Below are 20,851 nucleotides of genomic sequence, written 5' to 3' on the forward strand. Positions count from 1 at the left end.
CACACACACATATATATGAAATATACCTTCTTTCTCATTTCAGCTAAAAACGTTTCAAGAAAGTAATGTGGTTTGTTGTGAAAGGGTCGAGTCTTAATAAAATGACGGTTGAAGGTTAGCTTGCCAGGTACCAAACAGAAATTGTAGCTTTACTTTTAATTCTACAATAGACACACATCTTTGACGATTCCTCTCCAACAGTATTATAATAACTTATCATAAAAACAAACACACAAACATATAGTAACATGCAAGTTACCTATAGTTTCCAGAAAGGCGAAAAGTTATAGAGGAAAAATGTATCTGCTTAGAATAAATCGTGTCATTTAGCGTAAGGGCCACTAACAAGAGCTGTTCAAACTTGATTCCAGCGAGGGTCAATTTCATGTTTCGATTTTGAAGTATCGCATATCACTTAGGCTTCCTCCTCGATACTCCCCAGGTCAAAGGCACCATCGAAGTAATTTAATTGGGCTAGAGTGGTCTGCAGGAGCGACATCAAACTTCAAGTTATAACAAAATAAAGTTATGTGGAAGAGTCCATTGATATACATCGGTGAATCAAACTAGAGTCATATCCACAAAGTGACCCATATGCAACCTTCAATTTTGCAATGACACGTTCCAGGGGTGCAGGGTCGCTTCAGAACATGCTTTAGCTATGTCTGATGAAGACAGCGTTTTCGAAGATAATTACATGTATAAAATATTTGATGTTCCACTTAATCACATATGTTGGAGATTAATGGATAGATACTTTAAGTACATGTTCTTTTCCTGATAGGATAAACATTTGTATGATTCAGTTTCACTTGTCGTTTACTCCAAAACACTGACATGTAAATGTTTCGAGTTTGTCACTTGACGACCTCTTGTACAAAAATCGCGATAACTGGAATAGGCCCTAGAATATCGAATTATCTTATTTTGAGCAAAAATCGGCCATGAAAACGAAAATGATCCTGAATAGAAATGAAGGTGAAATAGTGCAAAAACGTATGTTTCGTCATTAGCAACTTCTCGTTACAGAATTTAATGTTAATATCAAGAAAACTTACCACCTGGGTTTAGTTGTTTCAATCTAAGTAAATGTGTTTCTTCGATTGGTAAATCCACACAAATACTTCAATATTCTATTGTGGATACCACCGATCCTGCTCGTTGGTACACGTGTACTTCGTTGCAGTGTTACAAAGACATATCGTATCAGGCTGACACAGTTATTACCTTTACCTGTATTCTTGCAAAATTGATGCATTATGGTAAATAAAGTGTGTTCGTTGATAATATCCATCTTGCCTTAAAAAATGTCGTTACATGGTGTCAGTCAATTTCAGACCATGGAGCGTCTAAAACCACCTCCCAGCTTACAACTTACAGGTATCCTAGCAGAAAATTTTCTCGAGAGTAAGTGAGGTGATAGGCAAAGAGCAAGAAATTAAAGGATATAACGAAGATAAAACGAAACCAGCAGATATAGAAAAAAAAATTAAAAGAATACTGCAATAAAAAAGTGACCTTCAATATTATTATTATTATTACAGTCTTAACGGCCCGCCAACACAAGAAAAGGTCATTAGGGCCATCAACCGGAGAAACATACAGCGATCCAAAAAGAAGAAAAAAACATTTAACAAACTAAAAGGTAAAAGACAAATGCTTAAAATCTTAAATTGTTATATTACAACAAAAGATTAAAATGGTAAGCCATAGTCTGTAATATAGACCAACATCTTTAAGATAACCTAGAATTTTATAAATCTCAAAAGTTTCAAAAACGGTCTTTAGAGTCTCAAGTAGACAGAATTTCATGCAGTCCACTAAAATGTTTAACGGTTTATGGCTCATCACATCCTATGCACCAAGGATTATCTTCGCCTTTCAACATATATGAATGCATGAGGTATGCATGGCCCATCCGAAGACGTTAAGAATCTAAAGACCTTTTGAAACTGTTGACATTTATAATATGTTATAGAATATGACTTTAATCTTTTGTGCTGATATGACCATTTAAGATTTTTAGCATATGTCCTTTCCCTTTTAGTTTGCTGGGGTTTTTTCTTCCCCATTTTGGATCGCTGTGATTTACCGGTGTATGACCTAATGACCTTTATGTGTTGACGGACCGTTAAGACTGTAATAATAACTCGAATTCATGTATCAAGTAAACATAGAAATACGTTTAGCGGTCGTGGTTTTCCGGATGACCTTTCAAAATTCATTTCAATGGTTATATATCAAAAACAAACAATACACTGTTTTAGAACTTACTAATTCCGATTTCTTTTGAAGACTAAAACAAGATAACTTCTAACACTTATTTTTTCACTCACAATTATATATTATTTACACTGTAAATTAAAGTATAGTATGTGCTGTATGTAGTATATACTTATCTGACATGCTTGTAGAGCCATTGAAGGAAAACTCCATCTAATTAGTCCTGAATATATCAGAGCTATAATGGGTAGAACCATCCGTAAAATAAATAAATCAACGAATCAATTTAAACTTCAAGTGAGGCTTTAGCTTGAAATAAAAAAAATGAAAACTAAAAAATTGCTGAACATGTAATTTTCCTTTTGACTTCAAACACTTAAGACGTTATTGACAGGCATCTGTCAGGCATCACAGAACCTTCTCTCCACAGGTATAGGAAACACATATATATCTTAATTGATGAAGCTAAATGACCATGGTCAATATAATTGGAAACATAACATATACAACATGTATATACTGTATATTGGTTTGGTACAGAAACATATTTCATCATAAATATTATTGTATAGTAAACAAATATATTTAGTGCATTAGATTAGATATATATATATAAAATAATCAATTCATTTGAATATCTTTTTTTTCTATACAATGGTAAGCACTACTCAAAGGCAGCAAAAAAGAACGTTTTAGGCCAAAAGCTGACAATGAATATTCACAGGAACGTTTTACGTAAACTGCCTGAATTTTGTCAAGGATTTCATAAAAGTTACATAATGTGAAAATGTCGAAAGCGTGACCTCTGTTTAATATGCCGTTTAGATTGGCTTTTGATTGCATTGTTAGCTTCTTTCCATACCTGCTCTTTTTACTCGCTCGACAGATTCATACACTGACGGTCACGTGGACGACAGCATCGGCATCATTCAGCTGAGCTAAAGGTGAATAAAATGAGTTTCGGCGTCGCGAGCTTTGCGATACTGATTTAATGGCAAAACTCAACTTAGTTTGAACAGTCAGTTCAGCAGGCTCACTTGAGAATGGCCGTTCACCTTATGTAAATGAAAGAAACATATCAAGACATGTACATATACAAGGCGAGGTCAATGCCACAATTTGTCAAATTACAGTGAAGCAAAATTGTGATGCTTTGATAGACTCTTGTGATAATGATTACGGTCGTTGAAATAATCATCTCAATTTTGTACTTTAGATTTAGTTTTTGATTATCTTGTCATTTAAACGAACAAGGATAATAGATCGAATCATTTTAATTATTATTTTATATTAATAACAATTCATTAAAGGTTAAAGCAATTGTCTTTTACCTTTTCGTTTGTATTTTCCTTTTTTGATCGCTGTTTTATTGACTGATTTGTAATAAATTTTTCTTTCATTTTCTTTAAAATAGATTTGAACGTCAACTGCATGCAGACAATACCTATCGCAGTTCATTCAAATCAAACAATATTATGTCGCACATCGAGTTGTATTTTGTTAACGATGTCTTATCGAGTAATTTTAATTTGTCATATTTCTGTTAACAAATCCACCTGTTACAAGTTCAAAATGTATGATATACATACAAGTATATTATAGATGAGAAAAATTAAATGCACGGTCACTCTAAACAACGTGTCACAACGTGTCAATTCATAAATTAGAATAAGACGGAATAGACAGCGTATATTGATGAGCATTTTTAAAGAGGAAGTCATTTTATTTTTATTTTGCAATGAATTAACTTGTGTTTTACAGTGTTTAAGCCTATATCAGAAGTTTAATAAGGTTGAACAACTTTCTTAATAAAACGACATCTGTCTTTGTTTAATAAAAAGCTGTTTCAAAGTAATGAGAACTGTTATCTATCCAGACTCTATCTGTACTACAAACTCTTTTGAAATTGATATATTGAAAATATTTTCATTCGTAATACATCAATACTATATTATGAACGTGCCTTTAACTTTCGTATTCAGTTTTGCCGGGTTCCTTGGAAAATGGTAATACCAGGCAATGACAAAAGCAGATCGTGCCACAAAGGACGCTTTATCGCTGCCACCTGTTGGTTTTAAACTTCATTTTACTGATTTATAACCATTTATCAAACAATTCTTAACAGCTCAGTGGCAGAAGGATTGGAATATACTTACAATCAATTGCACTCCGTAAAATATATCATCGGAGAATGGTCTCTATGCTACAGAGACAACCACCGAGACGAAGTTGGCCTATCCCCTCTTCGGATGGGCCATACCTAGCTTACGCATTTCTATATGTTGAAAGGCGAAGATAACCCTCGGTGCATAGCATGTGATGAGCCATTCACAGTTAATCATTTTCATTGGACTGCATTGACCTTCTGTCTACTCGAGAATTCTTTTATTTTTATTTTTAATATCTAAAGACCCTTTTTGAAACTGTTGAGAGTAATAAAATTATAGGTTATCTGAAGGATGTTGGTCTATATTATAGACTATGACTTACCATTTTAATCTGTTGTTACAATAAATTTAAGAGTTTTAACATTTGTCTTTTACTTTTATTTTGTTTGATGTGTTTTCTTTTTTGGATCGCTGTATGGTTCACCGGTTGATGGCCCGAGTGAACTTTTATGTTTTGACGGGCTGTAATAATAATAATTATAATAATAATTTTCAAGACATCTTTATTTGCAGGTGTGATGATGCTTATGTGTACATGTTTTATTTATCTATCAGCTTCACTTTCTTTTTCAGCTTTTGAAAAAAAAAATGAACAAAAACGCATTCAACGCATGCAGTCGTCTATCATACACTGGAAGGCACCCTTTTTATTTTCATTGCTTAGACGTTAAGATTATAAACCAGACGAAATAAATAAATGGCAACAGTCTAAACCGCTTTTGATCATTAAAGCAACCTCTTGATTATAAAAGTGTATTTGGAAGTTAAAGGTTTGCCATCCTTGAAAGGACTGGGGTTAAACTAAGAATATTTTGGCAGTTGACAGGGTAGTCACTTATAAGCGACCCTTCTGTCAATTATATGCAGAAGATATTTATGCATACACAAGTACTGATGACATTAAAAGTCATTATGTAAACTTCGTTCATTCACCAGCACAGAAAAAAATCATGTCATGTAATGATGTATTAACAATATACTCATAATTGCTTTATACTAATTCAAGTCATGTATTGATGTAATCACGTGATATAAATAAATACTTATATATCATTTACTTATAGGATACCAAGGGAAACGGCATCAACGGTGAAGAAGAGACGGTTGCTTTAGTAAAGGGCATGTATTACTATATAGATTACTTTTTATAACTGATTCCTTCAGGTTATCCTTCATATTGTCTAGTATTTCTGAAAAAAATAATTTAATTTGATTTAAATTAGCTAATTAATTAATATCTTTACATTACCTCTATGATGCATTGTGCACAACTATGTAAGGACTATTTCGGAACATTTATCCCAGGTTTGTAATAACAGTAGCATAGAAGTCCGTATAACACAACCAACAGAAAATTTAAGTGTGACGTTTCGACGGCCTCTATGTCAGTTTGAAAATCATATCATTGGCTGATACAGAACGCTTACACAAACATATTGCACCCTCTCAAAAACACTTTCATTATCTCTTGTACATTGAGATGCCGTCGTTAAATGACTAAAGCTGTTGATAGGAAGTTAAGAAATAGAAACCAAACGATTGAGTAGGGAAATTCCGACAGAGAAAAACAACCCTTTCAAGCTAAGATAAGGTTAAGGTGGCCAGGGAGTAGGGGACCATAGCCTTTAGCACATATATCACGAACTGTCAAAGCGTAGTGGAATTGACAATACATATTACCATCTCTTGTGCTAGTTTCTTTTGTAATCGTTTATCATCTCGTTGCTCTATTTTCTGCCATGGTGGCAGTAGTCATTTGTCTGATGAAGTTTATTCATTGAAACATCACGTTGAAATCATCTGTTTGTGCTAGATGATTGTTTTATGTACAGGCGTACATGATCGGGTATTCTATATTCACATATATTAAATCATTATACATGTATGCTTATGCTTGTGGTATTGAAAAGTGGTTAGCTTCGTCTAGAATTTTAAATGCCATGTTATGGGCATAAATCCAACAGAAATAATATGGCGATACACGGAACGCTGTAACCACGATCCTAGCAAGGTTTATAAGCTTTGTACAAGTAACCAGAAACAATGGTTTGATTACAGTGAATTATCTCCCCTGATGTAACTGTCGTCCCTTTGTTCGGTATATGTCATCTTCATAATTTGTATTACAGTCGATATGTTCCTAACTCAGTCCCATCCGCATAGTCTCTGAAGTATGTGTATGTCTTTTCCTCTGTACTCCTACCTTTTCTCATACTCTACTCATAACAAACTCACAATTGCATGTCAGTGTTCAAAATAGGAAAGTTTTGATTGAATAATCGCGAACTCTGTAAGGCGGAGCTAGCTGTTAGTGCCATGGACTAACACAAGTACGTAATTAAAAAGAATTTAATTGAAATTGCATGCAAATGTGCAATGGTATTTGTCAATTATTATCCAATTGATATAAGTAAGCACTAAGATGATTAATGATTTGTCTATGTTTTGCAAACTGCTAAACAAATCGTCATGCACAAAGGAGAACTTCTTCTTTGTCATAACTGTTTGGATATCATAATTTTATATCCTGTGCTTGTATCACAATAGAATATCTGATGTAAACTAAACGTACGTGTAAATAACCTTTAAATCTATATAGTTTCCTTTTTCTGTTTCTTTTCAAATGTTTCCTGGAAGAAGCCTGTCGTATCGATATATGTGTGTTAATGAGTTAACTTTAAAAAGGCCCATTTATTCATGCATGTGCATATCGAATATTAAAATTGAACGTATAAAGAAAATTGTTTTTAAGACATGTTTCTCTTTCATGAGTTTTTCAAACTGGTTCACGAGTGTGACTGTCATCGATTTATATCTCCGTCAATCTTGTGGTTGTCCTTCAAGGATTTGTTTTCAATTTTGCAGGATTTCAATTCACTGCTATGGACGAATTCAATATGGATGAATCTCGTACTGACCTTAAGAAGGCTGACAGAGAGGATGAAAAAACGATCGAAAATGGCTTTCCATCGGACAAAATCACATTTGAGTATGAAAATACACCTAAACAACTTCTCTACAATGTATCAGATCGAACACCGGTTAAGATGGCAATCTTCTGTGCCTTCCAGGTAAATATCTTCCAATTCTTTAATTTCACAATCGATTAAATCAATTCTTTTCAACATGCATATCTATTATTGATAAAGCAACATTTCTTCTACAGGCCACAGCAAGCTTATACATTTAACAGGTGTATGAAGTTTGATGAAACGTTATAAAGTAATGAAACCGCTGATAATGCTTTTCCTAAAAAAGTAACAATTACCTTGACCTTTTCCCAACAACAGCTTGTCCCAGATATTGTAGTTGGTTGTAAGTGTGTGAGGCTTGACAAAAATTCGGTAAGGAATGAAGCCGCAAGAATGCCGACGATTTTCTGAAAACTGCAAGTGACCTCAAACTTGACCCAGCAACCCTGAAACTAATACATGTTCATTATATTTTGTTGCTTTAAGCCGTAAGGCTTTTTTTCTGATGGTACCTCGTACGTTCATATCAAAGACGAACGAGTGGAGAGAAAAGAACTAGTCTCCTGTCCTCTATTAACTTTATTTCAAATTTGTTTTCAATTAAAGCAAGTTCTCATAGTGTTGTCGGCATCTCTGGCTATATCATCCTTCGTTGCGGACGCTGCATGTGCTGAGGATTTTCCGGACATCAAAACCGACCTTCTGAGCACCGCCATGTTTATGAGTGGCCTCACAACTCTTCTGATGGTAGTACTTGGCTTCAGGTGAGGAATGCATTAACAGTAATGACGTAAAACAAATACAAAATATGGTAAACTCACAGATAAATATTTTTGTATCTTTCTTGAATACCGAATGACCGTTAAACCAGTATTGTTATGTACATTTAGTAGTTTACAGTGAAATTTTAAATCACTGCCAAAACCCTCTCCATTTTCATTCCTTTTTTCCACCTACTTATTAGTAACCACACGTGTACATTTTTGTCTCATTTTTGTGATGAATGCCAGTTCTCTTTTCCGTTCTCTTTGTGTGGTGACTTGTTAAAATTGCCAAGATAACATTTCTATTGAGTTCTTTATTTCGTGGTCTTGATTTTCATCTTCGTGTTAATGGTCGATTGAAAATATAAAAATAATTGAAATAGCTTTGTTTGAAGTTTCGTTTTTACTATTAAAATTTCCATAGTTCTTCATCTTTGCTTATAAACACTTATTTTTCCGTTCTCCAGACTTCCCGTGTTCCAAGGTTCTTGTGCCGACTATGTCATACCGTTAATGGCTATTCGCTTGCTGAACAAAAATGTATGTGACCTTCCAGGTAAGTGGATTAAAATTTGCCAAAATATGTGTGATCATCCCGGTTGGTGGATCCAAATTTAAGTACTGAATGGATATCTCTTACAATTCATCATAGGTTCCCTTTGGTCTTTTCTTAGGCTCGTTTATTTGGAGACTGAACAGAAAAAAGAAAGAAAAAACTGGCAAAAAGGGGGCCATCTATGGTTTTGACTTTGTGAATTTGTTATACTTATATCTTTCGAGCTTCTGTATAGAATTGTTTCAAAATTGATATATAGTTTATTTTGGTCCCTAGTTGTGTCCATCTATTTTTGGGACTGATCAGAAATACAAAATGGACGACAGGTGAAAATCTTTGACAAATACGGGATGCATCGTTCATAAATTCCATGTGTGTGCTTTCCTTGGTCCCTACTTGGGCCTGTTTGATGTTGGTATTAATAAGAAAAAACAAAATGGCCCACAAGTGGCCATCTGGGTTTTGACATAGAAAACCTATTTACACGATTTCTTGCGAACTATCTAACTATTAAAGAAATCGCTGTTATTTATCATTTCAGAGAATATTCATTGTACGAAGAATATATTATAAAGAATAAATAGATAGATAAGCTCTGTAGTGGATTGTTTAAAATTTGAGGTAACCATACATATTATATATTGTATGCAGCTTCTAATGAACAAATAACATTGCTATGGAATGTAGGCTTTGGCATTACTTTCGAAAGGTCGAATAAGCTGTACTTGGCTCTTCTGTGTTTTTTGTCGACGTTAAGCAATAAAAGCCTAACCAACCAAATTCTCCTGTACATCTATATTCAAAACAAAATTTAACATTATTTTAATAATTTCAAATCTTATTATCAAATATAAAACAAATCGAATTCCAGGAAAAAACATGCCTTTTATTATTGGTATTTCATACATATATGATGTATCTGGTGAAAGTATTAGTAATTACTATCTGTTTTCCTTTCTAGGCTCGCTGATAAATACGACGACGAACTTTACCTTATCGAACGACAGTTCTTTTCAAAGTATTGAAACGTCGGGAAATATTGATCTGAGGAGGGAACTTGCATATTCTAAGTTGCAAGAGGTGAGGTCAATTTGCACTATGGTTTTTCGCATGCTCGTAAAACTCGATTTATTTTTGAATTTCCACATTTCCATTCGGTTGTAATAACGTTCTTTTTAATGCATTTGTCGACATTGGCACTGTTCAGTATTTGATCTTTAGGAAAGAGTTTGCCGTTGTAAATAAAGAGTTTGTTTCTATAGTATGGTCGAGACGGACTACAGTTTTTTAATGGTACATACTGCTCCATGCTTAAAGGGTTTTTGCCACGATTTTTCATGATGCCTTATTTCAGCCTGAAATGTCATAATTATTATCATCCATTCACAGGACAGGTCTCTTGCAACTGATCCGGTCCTTTTTACCTTAGTGTGATGAATATTCATATTTGAATGCGAAAAACGTTAAGTAAAACCAAACGTGTTCGGGGACCACTGATTTAACATGTACAACATGTAGAGCTTGCTTCCCCTGTTGACACCAACCACACATCGTGAATATATACATATAAATCAGTCGTCCTCTTTGTAAATTATGTAATAATATATGAAAATATAGTGCAAACTAGTAAAGTTGATATTGGCATTCGTATTGAAAAATATATACAAGAATCTCATCGCTCAATTTTTATGCTTTTTACTGCTGAATTGTCGCTGAAATTAATATATCAATTAGTTCTGAATTTCCACATAACTCTCTTGTTTATATTAAGATTTTTGACAAAGTGTACATGTATGGAAATGCATGCCATTTGTACGTTCGTAAATAACTCTTTATACCACCGAAATTGACGACCAAAATAGAAATCAGTGACAGCTGTTCTTAACACGATCATATGATCAAATATGTACGTATATATATTTACCATAATATCGATCCTTAAATAGGGATTTTCTACATATATGTACAGTTTGTATATATATATGCAGTGTTAAATAGGGTTATCGCGCGATCATATGATAACTGACTGCCTTCTATACTACTGTTTACAGTAGACGTAATACTTTGAAGTCACAATGTACCACGTGACCGGTTTACCTAATTAAATTCCTCGCTTATGATCAACGATCACTTTCGACTGCCTAGAAAACAAGAATCGGGATATACTTGAGTGGCTTAATTTAGATGGTAGTGCTATCTATGGTTGTTTTATAACTGAATTTAACAAAAACCGGAATCATGTCTAAACCCCTTTAACGCTTAAGTTGATGGTGGCATGATGAGTAGTTTGTAGTTAGAAAGAGTAATGAAACTAGGTTGGGTATCCTGCTGGGTGTCTGTGGCAGTACATGTAAGTATGGTAGAAACGGTGTGATGTATAATTTGTTTTATTTTTTTACAATAACACAAGGAGACTTGCAAGAGTTCTTTCCTCGTGAACATCATGTACACAACCGCTTCACTAAGCGGATATTCCATTTCGCCTAGACTAGTAAGGTGTCGTTTAATCTTAAGTTTTACCATTACATTTATTTATATCCCATCGAGACTGATAACCTATTTACATTTATGCAGATGACAACTAACAACATTTCTAAAGAACTCGTCCCAAAATAGCTAACTAGCTCAATTTTGTGCGCCAAACTCTCACGTGGTTGGCTAACAGCTTGCTGTCATCGCCATAACGTTAATATGAGTCCGTTTGCGTTGTGAATGTGCATCACCTAAACCAGTGATCGGTTGCAATCAATTGATTACCGATAGTAAATACGAGCATATGACGACCTAATTCAACCATTGCTGTCAGTGTAACGGACCGCCGCTTCGGATGTGAACCAAAACCTCTGTTCTTCGAATTAGTAATAAATCATTTTATTATAAACTGTCCTCAATTTGAAACCTCTAAAGATGGTCATTAGATATTTCTGATGTTCTTTTAAGTGTTAGTGGGATGTAAAGTAACGAAATCCGAAGTAGCAACTTGCTACACAAAGGAACAATTTTTCAAAAGTATTTACCAACCTTAAACAAACATTATATATATCTTGTGGATATGACTGAGAAACAAGCGAGATAAAAAGTATTTATGAATAAAAACGGTATCAACATCAAAAAGAAAGGAATTACGACATCTTAAAACGATTAATAAAACTCTTCTGAATAATTTGTCGCAGCGCATCTCGCACCTTTACATACAACAGTATATACAGACGTTTCAAACGTGGTGAAGAAAATTGCCTCGAGTTTGTTTACTCTAAACATCGTGTTTTGCCTTTTCATCAATGTTGAATCTATGTTCTCAACAGAAGCAATTGCAATCAATTTTGCTCGGAATAAACATTATTTTAAAAAGTTTTAAATCTAAATGTAATTATCTCCTTTAGAGAAACGTTTTCCGCGTACATGTTATTTCGTTGTGTTGCTTCGTGATCCTAAAGGGAATTGCCTGTCTAGTCAGAGTTAGCACAAATTGAACAAGCTGCTAAACGCATATCCTACATCCAGAGTTTAACTGTCTCTTATCTGATCTAAAGCCGAGAATAACAAATTAGAGGAGGAAAAGCAACACAAGAGAGCTCCCCGTTGTTACTAAATGACTCGAATGTGTTCACAAAAATGAGAAACTCCATAAAAACTTTGATCAGTAAATTTCCATCAGTCTGCGCTACCACAGAGTACGGTCTCGCTGTTAAGCAATATGACATGCGATTGAAATAAATCAAACAGCAGTGTTATTGATAAGTAGGAGGTAATTGTTGTTTTGTCCACTGTTTTTCTGTTTTAAAACATGGAAAAGTGTTCCTAATTACTAAATAAAGCTACTTTATCAATTAGAAATCCGCCCAGTTGATATTTCTGTAAAGAACCAGATTCACATAAATATTCATGTCCATTTGGCGAGTAATTTAATGTTTAATCTTCAGAAATTAACAAAAAATGACATGTATTACAGTTTCAGGGCTGTCTGATCCTTGTGGGTGTAATCCACTTTCTGATCGGTATGACAGGTGCAGTAGGCTTCCTTCTACGATTTGTTGGCCCGATCACCGTAGTACCGACTATATTGCTAAGCGGAATATTTCTATCCAAGGCGACAGCAAAATTTTCAAAGGTTCACTGGGGTATATCAAGTCTGTAAGTAAAATAATATTGTCTAGTTGTGTGTATCTAGCTGTTTAAGTTTTTTGTTTATTGTTGTCATTGGTGAATAGAAAAAGAAAACGTCAACAAGAACACTCTTCACACTTAAGATTGGTGAATCGAGGGAAAAATAGGAAAAAACATGAAAATACCAACATGTCCACATAATCATGTTCCAAACTCAGATTCAATAAAAATTATGAGATTTACACGACGACTCCTGAAAAATTACTATCAAATAAGACCAGGTGTCCGGCAGAGTATGAACGGAGGAATCAGTTACATTGTTTCCCATGAAAAATAGTTCATGGTGTTATTTGTTATGAATGAGATAAACGACGAAAAGTTTATATAGATGTATATGGGGATCGTAAATCTACATATCATAAGTTCCACCTCCAGAATGAAAGAAAACAAGTTGTGTATTATTGCTATCAACTCCATCTCTAATTTATGGAAATAAGCATATCTCTCAGCATTTGTCATATTTACTCCGATATATATCGATTTGCTGCAGCTGCCTCTAATAATTTAGGTACTTCGCATTGCTGGCGGCTCCTATTTAGTGATTCTTATTTTCTTTTGTAGAACGGCCGGAACATCTATAATCTTATCACTCTTCCTCGGGCACAAGGAGATGCCTTGTCTGTCTTGGTCCAGAAGAAGAGGTTTCTATGTGTATTGGTATCCGTTCCATCAGGTCTTCTCGGTAAGAGTTTTCTGTGAAGTTTCAGTTCGACAAAGCATGAGTCTATCGGCTGGTATTAACTTGCGCTTTCACTTTTCAACCGTTTACAACACATCGTGATGTATACAATCACGCTTTTTTTTATACAAAATCCCATTGTGTTTCAATATGCCGGTTTTCTTGTTACACACGTTCATATCTCTTTTAAAACGTTTTGTTATCTTTTATGTCATTACATTCGTCAGTGTCACAATTGGAAGAATTTGAATTAAAATGAATAAATAGATGATTTAATTTAAAAAGCAGTCTGGACCATATGAAAATGGTATCCATCAATAAAGCAGTATCCCAACGATTTACCATCACATTGCAGTTTCATAGCCCAGACACATAGGATGACGCGCCACATTTATCGACAACTTGCTTTCTAGTAATTTTACATTACAGTTGTGGTAACGCACAATTCATCAAAAACTTAATGCTTACATCGTGCATGCATCGCCTGCACACACGCACGATACAAAATCAAGCACTTAATCACAAGCGTATCAAAATTGACCGATGATTATAAAAGTCATCATTAATTCAAGTGTTCAAAGTAGCCGTTGTTCTTACATTAATTGGTATTACTATCGTTTAATTTCACTCCTCCGAGAGTGGCGAGTGGTGTGTTTCGGCAATCTATCAGGTTAACAGTGTATATTCAACATGCAGTATTGAATTAAGATTGATCGTATTAGTTTTGAGCTGCAAGCCCAAATTTGAAAAAAAAAAAAAAAAAAAAAATGTGATATTTAAGGTCGATTTTCTTTCAGATTTTGATCGGTATATGTGTCGGCTGGTGTGTCTCAGCCATCATGACGATGACAGGAGCATTGACAGACAATCCAGATCATTATCAGTACATGGCAAGAGTTGATGCTCGGGCAGGGATCATTGAGAACGCTACCTGGTTCAAAATGCCTTACCCAAGTTTGTATCTTTAGAAAGTATATTCCAACTTCCGTTATATGCACTTGCTTCCAATTAGTTACACGTAAGAAAATCGTCAAGTATACAACATTAAAGTACTAACATGTCAACATCTCAAATTCAATAAAACCAGGACAAATTATGAACAAAAGAAAAGTTTACTCAGACTATAGAAAAATTAAAAAGAGATTAAAACCAGGTGTACCGGAAAAGTAAACATATTTCTGTTTCATTGACGACATCCGCAATGTAAATCTTGGTCAATCAAAGTATGTAGTAACACGGCTTCGAAGGAGATCAAGATAAACAGCAGTGGAACCAAAAGACAAACTGACCAGCATTAGCTACAGCCAGCTTTGGATATATATACAATTTCTTAATGAGAACCCTACGACGACCATATAAACTTCCCCATAGTTTCCATCAACCTGCGTTTTCTGAAACCCTGTGTTTGTCCGCCAGATGACGACTTCTTGCTTGAAACCCGGAAATCATAATATTACTGAAAGTGCAATAAAACGACTTTGCAAGGTTTTTGTGATCTGTTTTGATAAGCTCTTCGATACATCCAGCCTCATATAGAAAAAAAGTCAACCAAATTAACAATGAAATGCAAAGCTTGCTGAAGCCATTTACTATATATATACAAGGATATTATTTTTTCTAATCACGATTTGATGGTTTGTGCTCAGACATAATGACAACCACTCATGTTGTATACGGAATCATTAGGCCGTGAAAGTAGAGTCACAAGACATGTTACAATTCGTTGATACCGTCCAGCTTTGATTCTTTTCAGTCTGTTATATTTCAACAATTTAGTCTCAGTGGCAGTCGTAGGATGAGGTTTGCATTGAAAAGTGCCATAAATTGATATATTCTATACAATCCTCTTTCATGCTACAGAAAGACACGCCTTTGAAAGAAGTGACTCTGATGTTGTTTGTTTTGAATTCATAGAATATCAGGAAGCATAGTCAGATGAATAATTAAGTATCTATGATTTCAGATCAGTTTGGGCCACCATCTTTTAATGCTGGCATCTTCATTGCATTCCTCATCGCCACGGTAACCTCAATACTGGACTCCATTGGAGATTACTACGCATGTGCAAGAGTTTGTAACGTACCACCTCCTCCGCGGCATGCCGTAAACAGAGGAATTGCTGTAGAGGGTTTTGGTAGCATACTGTCCGGTCTGTTTGGTTCTGGGCACGCGACAACCACATCCGGCGGAAATATCGGGGCATTGGGCGTCACAAAGGTATACTTTTCAATTTATTCTGTATTACATGATAGATAGTAATTATGTTAATCTGACCGGAACGCTCGCAAAAAATGAAAATGACCTCAAGACTTAGTCTATCAAATGATTGCACTAAAGACACACAAGTGGAATGCACTCTTCAATATAGATTAAGAACAATATACAACACAACAAGGCATAATTAAACGGCATCATGCAATTGCATTACGATAGTGTTTACTATGCCGTTGTTGACGCTCAGCATTGAGTTGGAAGCAATAAGATTGCAATATCGGTTGGCTGTTATACTTTCGTTTCCAGAGTACGACATATCAATCTTTCATCGGCACCGTTTTCATATAATATTATCTGTTACGAGGACATTTTTTTCTTGCTTATTATATCATCGAAAAAACAATTGAGAACCCTCTAATATTGCAGGTAGCGAGCAGAGATGTGTTTTGGTGGGTGTCAATTATATACATGGTCTTTGGCCTCGTTGGGAAGGTCTCAGCGGTCTTTATAAGCATCCCGGTGCCTGTTCTTGGTGGTGCCATGATCATCATGTTTGGAATGTTAAACGGCATTATCCTCTCTAATCTACAAGTGGTTTCGCTCTCTTCGACGCGGAATCTAGCGATCATCGGGACAGGAATACTTGTGGGTCTGATGGTACCTTATTGGATCGAGACATATCCGGATGACCTTTCCACAGGTACGTTCAAATGTTTACACGTCCTAGTGTCTATAGATATCGGGAATAATATTACTTTGAAGCACTGTCTTGAAATTAAGGTAGAATTCATATATCACAAACTACAACAAGAAAAACAAAACAAATCGCTTACAAGGACACACACCTGAACGTCTTATTGCGGAAGCATAGGAAGACAAAAACAGGAAAAAGTGTGGATATGCTATAATGTTATGCTGTCTGCCAATGAGAAACGTTATACTCTTTTTTGCTTTAGATTGTGTAAAGTCCTATTGATGTCTATGGCCATTTAGATATGGCCTCTCCGCGTATACAAAATCTGCATCGACGGCTATGCCTTTAAACATAAAAACGCGTACTGTATATTCCCGTTTGTTATTCAACACTAGCTATAATGCAGAATGACTGGTTAACCCATTTGTCTGCCATTTCGTTTGCTTTGCAGGAAGTTCCTACTATGACAATATTGTGAAAACCCTCCTTATCAACCCAAACTTGTGCGGAGGTGTCACTGCCTGTCTTCTGGACAACACAGTTCCAGGTAAGTTATGCTACTACAGCGATCATGCGCTAAAACAGTTGGTAGTACCTGGTAGGCTCTCACTCAACATTGTCACATAAAAGCTAATAAATATCGTACTAGGTAGGCCTGCAATATTATTTAAAAGTTACCACCTTACCTACTTGTGCAAACTTGACAACAAATTACTAGTTCTTAGATTTACTAAATCGTGGATATAATCTTTCTAAGCCACTATCTATTTCCTAATGTCTTCCCATTGCCTGATTTTAGGCCTGTATTAGAGCGCTGGCCCATGTGACCAAGACTTTGCATTTTAAGCCTTGACGGAGGAAGGTCGGCAGTTACCGCACACTGCTTATTGATATAATGATTTTGTTCATTGTCTGTATAATGTGACCGGTTATGATGCCCTGTAGAGTGCCTTTGACAGAACACTAAAATGTGGTAACACTATATAATATGCACTGTTCCAAGGAGACTTGTACAACAATTTCGAATATATCTTAAAAGACGTCTTCACCGCGTATAATGCATGTAGCCCTCCTGTAATTTTCATTAACAGTGTAGATCGCATTACAAAACCAAACAAGACCTATTACACAATTTATATATATATTTTTTAATGATTAAGGTACACTGGATGAGCGGGGCATTACGGCATGGCAGGAATCTAGCAAGGGTGACAGCATAATGAAGTATAGCGAGGGAATAGATGTATACAACCCCCTCGTACCCAAAAAATGGATGACATGGAAGTTCATGAAGTACATACCGATCTGTGTGTACAGACCGACGCAGGCGGGTAACCGAAATGGCGATATATTAAACTCACCGTTGGAGTCTACCTCATTCTAGTGAAGCATGTATGGTAAAAGCACATGTAAATATAATGAAGGATAAAACGTCGACTAAAAAGGAATGTAAATAAACAAGAACGCAGGTGCGATACCCCGATACTTTTTCATGGTACAAGTCATGTTACCGCTGTATGAACCTACTGTGACGAAATTCCTCCCCCTTTCCCCCTTCCAACAAAAAATAAACAAAAAACAAAACAAAAATAGAAGAAATGTGTGTTAATTAGTATATATAGAGTACTGTATATGTCCCAGCAATGTTATTTTATAATGTCAACAAATTTTAGAAATGTGAAAGTATTTCCCATGATATCTCTGTCAGATGTAACGATCTAAAATCTCCCGGGACCAGAATCTCATGGCAGTGATTTTGACTTCTTTAAAAAGTGGCCATATATTTCAAATAGTACATTCGTAGAGAGTGATAGAAAACAGTGTTAACATCAAGTAAACCACCAAACATACTGGCGAACAGCAAACATGTCCAACTCAATACTACAGAACGGAATTACCAAACACACTGACCAACTCCTTGGTATAATGATCCGATTCCCATTCTCCTTGTACATGTCAGTGACTCTCGTATTAACGTTCCTTTTCTTTATATACACTATACATTCAGTAAGGGACCATCAATTTCAGTATGATTTTTTTTATTGTAGCTGATTTTCGCCACTAAGAGATACACCCTACTTAAAGACAACCCGGATAACCTGGTACTCTAACCAAAAAGTGTGTTTGCCACCTAAAGCAGTGTCTGCATGTATATTAGTCGGTAATTAAACTGTAACAAATTATTGTGTATCTTATTGAAACCGACAGAATTGAATAAAACGTAAATATTTTCAATTTGTCAATTCCATGAAAACTGATTTTAGCTTGTCTTTCGGCGTTAAATCAGTAAGCACGTGGTCATATAAAAAAAAACTACCAACATGCACACATAATTATTATCCAAACTCAAATTCAATAAAACTTCGGCAAACTATGATCACATGAAATATTTACAAGGAGCTTTATGAAACATTACAAGGAAAATACGACCAGGTAATACGGAAGGGTAAGCGTCTTCTGCTTCATCGACGACCACTCCCATGCAAGTCTTATTCAATTCAAGTAAGTAATGCCACGTTCTAAAATGAAAATAAGGTGTACAACAACGAAATCAACAGGCAAATTATCCAACTTCAAATATCACACAAAGAAATAGAACATACCCTTTCCCTGCCGATAGGGATTAGAATATACCACTGTGTCCTACTGCATGTGTTAAAACCTGTCTGTTGTGGGTTGCGTGCCGTTAGTACAGAAAGAAAAATCCTGGTTGTTGAGGGGCGGCTATGTGGTTTCTGCTTTATTCTCAAGCAATCTCGCATGGATTTCCAAGTATACATGACTTTGGCCTCTATCTGAATAAGACAGAGGATCATTGCGGCCCTCAAACCTTTTTGTAGCTTTTAGTTTACAGTTGTATCCCAGAAGTCGCTGGCGCAGGGGTCATTCGAGAGAGTTATATTCTTTCGAGTATACTACCTGTGTATCCTTGGCACTCGTGTACCGGCAGCATTCTCTCAGTTACATTTTTTAGACTTAATGTCACGTAAGCATGTATATTTTGTATACACTTGGGGTAAGTCACCTTAATGGTAGGGTACCGCTAGGCGGAATTGCGTCACGGGTAGGTGTGCACGGGGTGAGATTCTCATGACAGGTATTGTGTCATTGTTACCGTGCACCCGATATGGATTTATCGGCATTTAGCGTCATGTGAGACAGGCACAGGGGACTCACTGTGGTAAGTAATCTTTATCTCTTTTTCTTTTCTATATTAGTTGGTATTGTTGTTTTGTACCAGTCCATATATCGGGTCAAACAATCTAAGTATCTGTGCGCTCCAGTCAGCCGTGACCATTGTTTATTGTTTGTATGTTGATAACTTTCATTTTTGTTGTTTTCGTACTATAATTGAATATATTATGTTTGTTTTCCTAAATATGCACATGATATAAACATATTGGAGTGTTGTACATGAAACTGCATAGTCTATGTCATGTTTCGGGTCGATTTTAAAATCTATGGAAGCCCTGATCAATTTATTAGTGCCGAGCGTAGTGCGTACGCGAACGAGTGGAAAAAGTATGGAAGCCTTGAGGTGTCAGTTGGTGTATTTCGTAATTTTGTTTTATTTTGTTTGTAATTTGGAGCCGCACATTATTTCGACGCTAATATGAACGTATTTCAGTATTTTCTAATTATGGTTCATTCTAAAGTTGAATAATTATGGTAAATAATAAGTATTTTGTACCATGTGTTTTGTTAGTATAGTATGGAAGTGTGAGTGGAAATTATAACTATTTGTGTTAATCATTATAGCTTCACATGACGGGTTGGAACATTTATTGAGTCAGGACCAGGCAGGCCTCTCCTTTACATTGCGACCCAAGCGTCAGGACCGACCAGAAGTAACGACTTTCATTCAGGGTCAAGGTCAGCGAGGGAGCATACTTAGAAGTTACACTGCCAGGGTCGGCGACTTGAATTCAGCACTTAATCAGCTGTCATGTCATTGACATAAGTGCGTTGCCTATTATGGTGATACAAGCGTGGAACTGCTTGAGGACGGTGACTCTGGATTGAGTCACGGTGATTCAGAGTATGGAACTCTATTGGGTTTGACAGGAACACTGTTCTGTTTCGTGAGCTAGAAGCTACAGGGACACTTATCATTATTTGGTTTATGAGTGTGTGAGTTAGCGAGTGTGACATCTTTAAATATATAGTTTATTTGTTTCATTGTAAATAAACATCATTGTTATACTGTGATCGGTTCTTCCAGCTTTCTTTTCCCGGATCACCAACCGTCGCTCGTCCCACGTTAACAATTTGGTGGCAGCGGTGGGATAGCCAACGTTAGTTTTCGGGAATAGATTTCTGATTGAATTGATTACGTTAGGCTAGATTGCTTGACGGATACCGGCTAGGATCTGGTTGTTCCTTGGGGTGGTTTGAGATACTCTGTGTGCATTTT

The 20,851-nt window shown here is 35.7% G+C and overlaps 1 protein-coding gene across 1 annotated transcript; it reads left to right on the forward strand.

Moving 5' to 3' along the window:
• The first annotated feature begins 1,307 nt into the window (after nucleotides 1-1,307).
• Nucleotides 1,308-17,821, forward strand: LOC132558863 (solute carrier family 23 member 2-like). Its single transcript, XM_060223481.1, has 12 exons — nucleotides 1,308-1,407; nucleotides 7,257-7,462; nucleotides 7,970-8,127; nucleotides 8,595-8,671; nucleotides 9,645-9,763; nucleotides 12,636-12,817; nucleotides 13,412-13,532; nucleotides 14,327-14,483; nucleotides 15,493-15,746; nucleotides 16,170-16,443; nucleotides 16,889-16,984; nucleotides 17,598-17,821. The coding sequence occupies exons 1-12, from the start codon at nucleotides 1,308-1,310 to the stop codon at nucleotides 17,819-17,821; spliced, it is 1,968 nt and encodes a 655-aa protein (XP_060079464.1).
• Nucleotides 17,822-20,851: the final 3,030 nt, after the last annotated feature.

The sequence above is a fragment of the Ylistrum balloti genome, unplaced genomic scaffold (assembly GCF_031769215.1).
Source record: "Ylistrum balloti isolate Yb309-2 unplaced genomic scaffold, AGI_CSIRO_Ybal_v1 Utg370830, whole genome shotgun sequence".
Classification (NCBI taxonomy): domain Eukaryota; kingdom Metazoa; phylum Mollusca; class Bivalvia; order Pectinida; family Pectinidae; genus Ylistrum; species Ylistrum balloti.

Coding starts and splice junctions, on each gene's coding strand:
- LOC132558863 (XM_060223481.1), top strand. CDS start 1,308: ATGTCGTTACATGGTGTCAGTCAATTTCAGACCATGGAGCGTCTAAAA. Junction 8,672..9,644: donor CTTGCTGAACAAAAATGTAT/GTGACCTTCCAG, acceptor TTTCCTTTCTAG/GCTCGCTGATAAATACGACG. Junction 16,985..17,597: donor TCTGGACAACACAGTTCCAG/GTAAGTTATGCT, acceptor TTAATGATTAAG/GTACACTGGATGAGCGGGGC.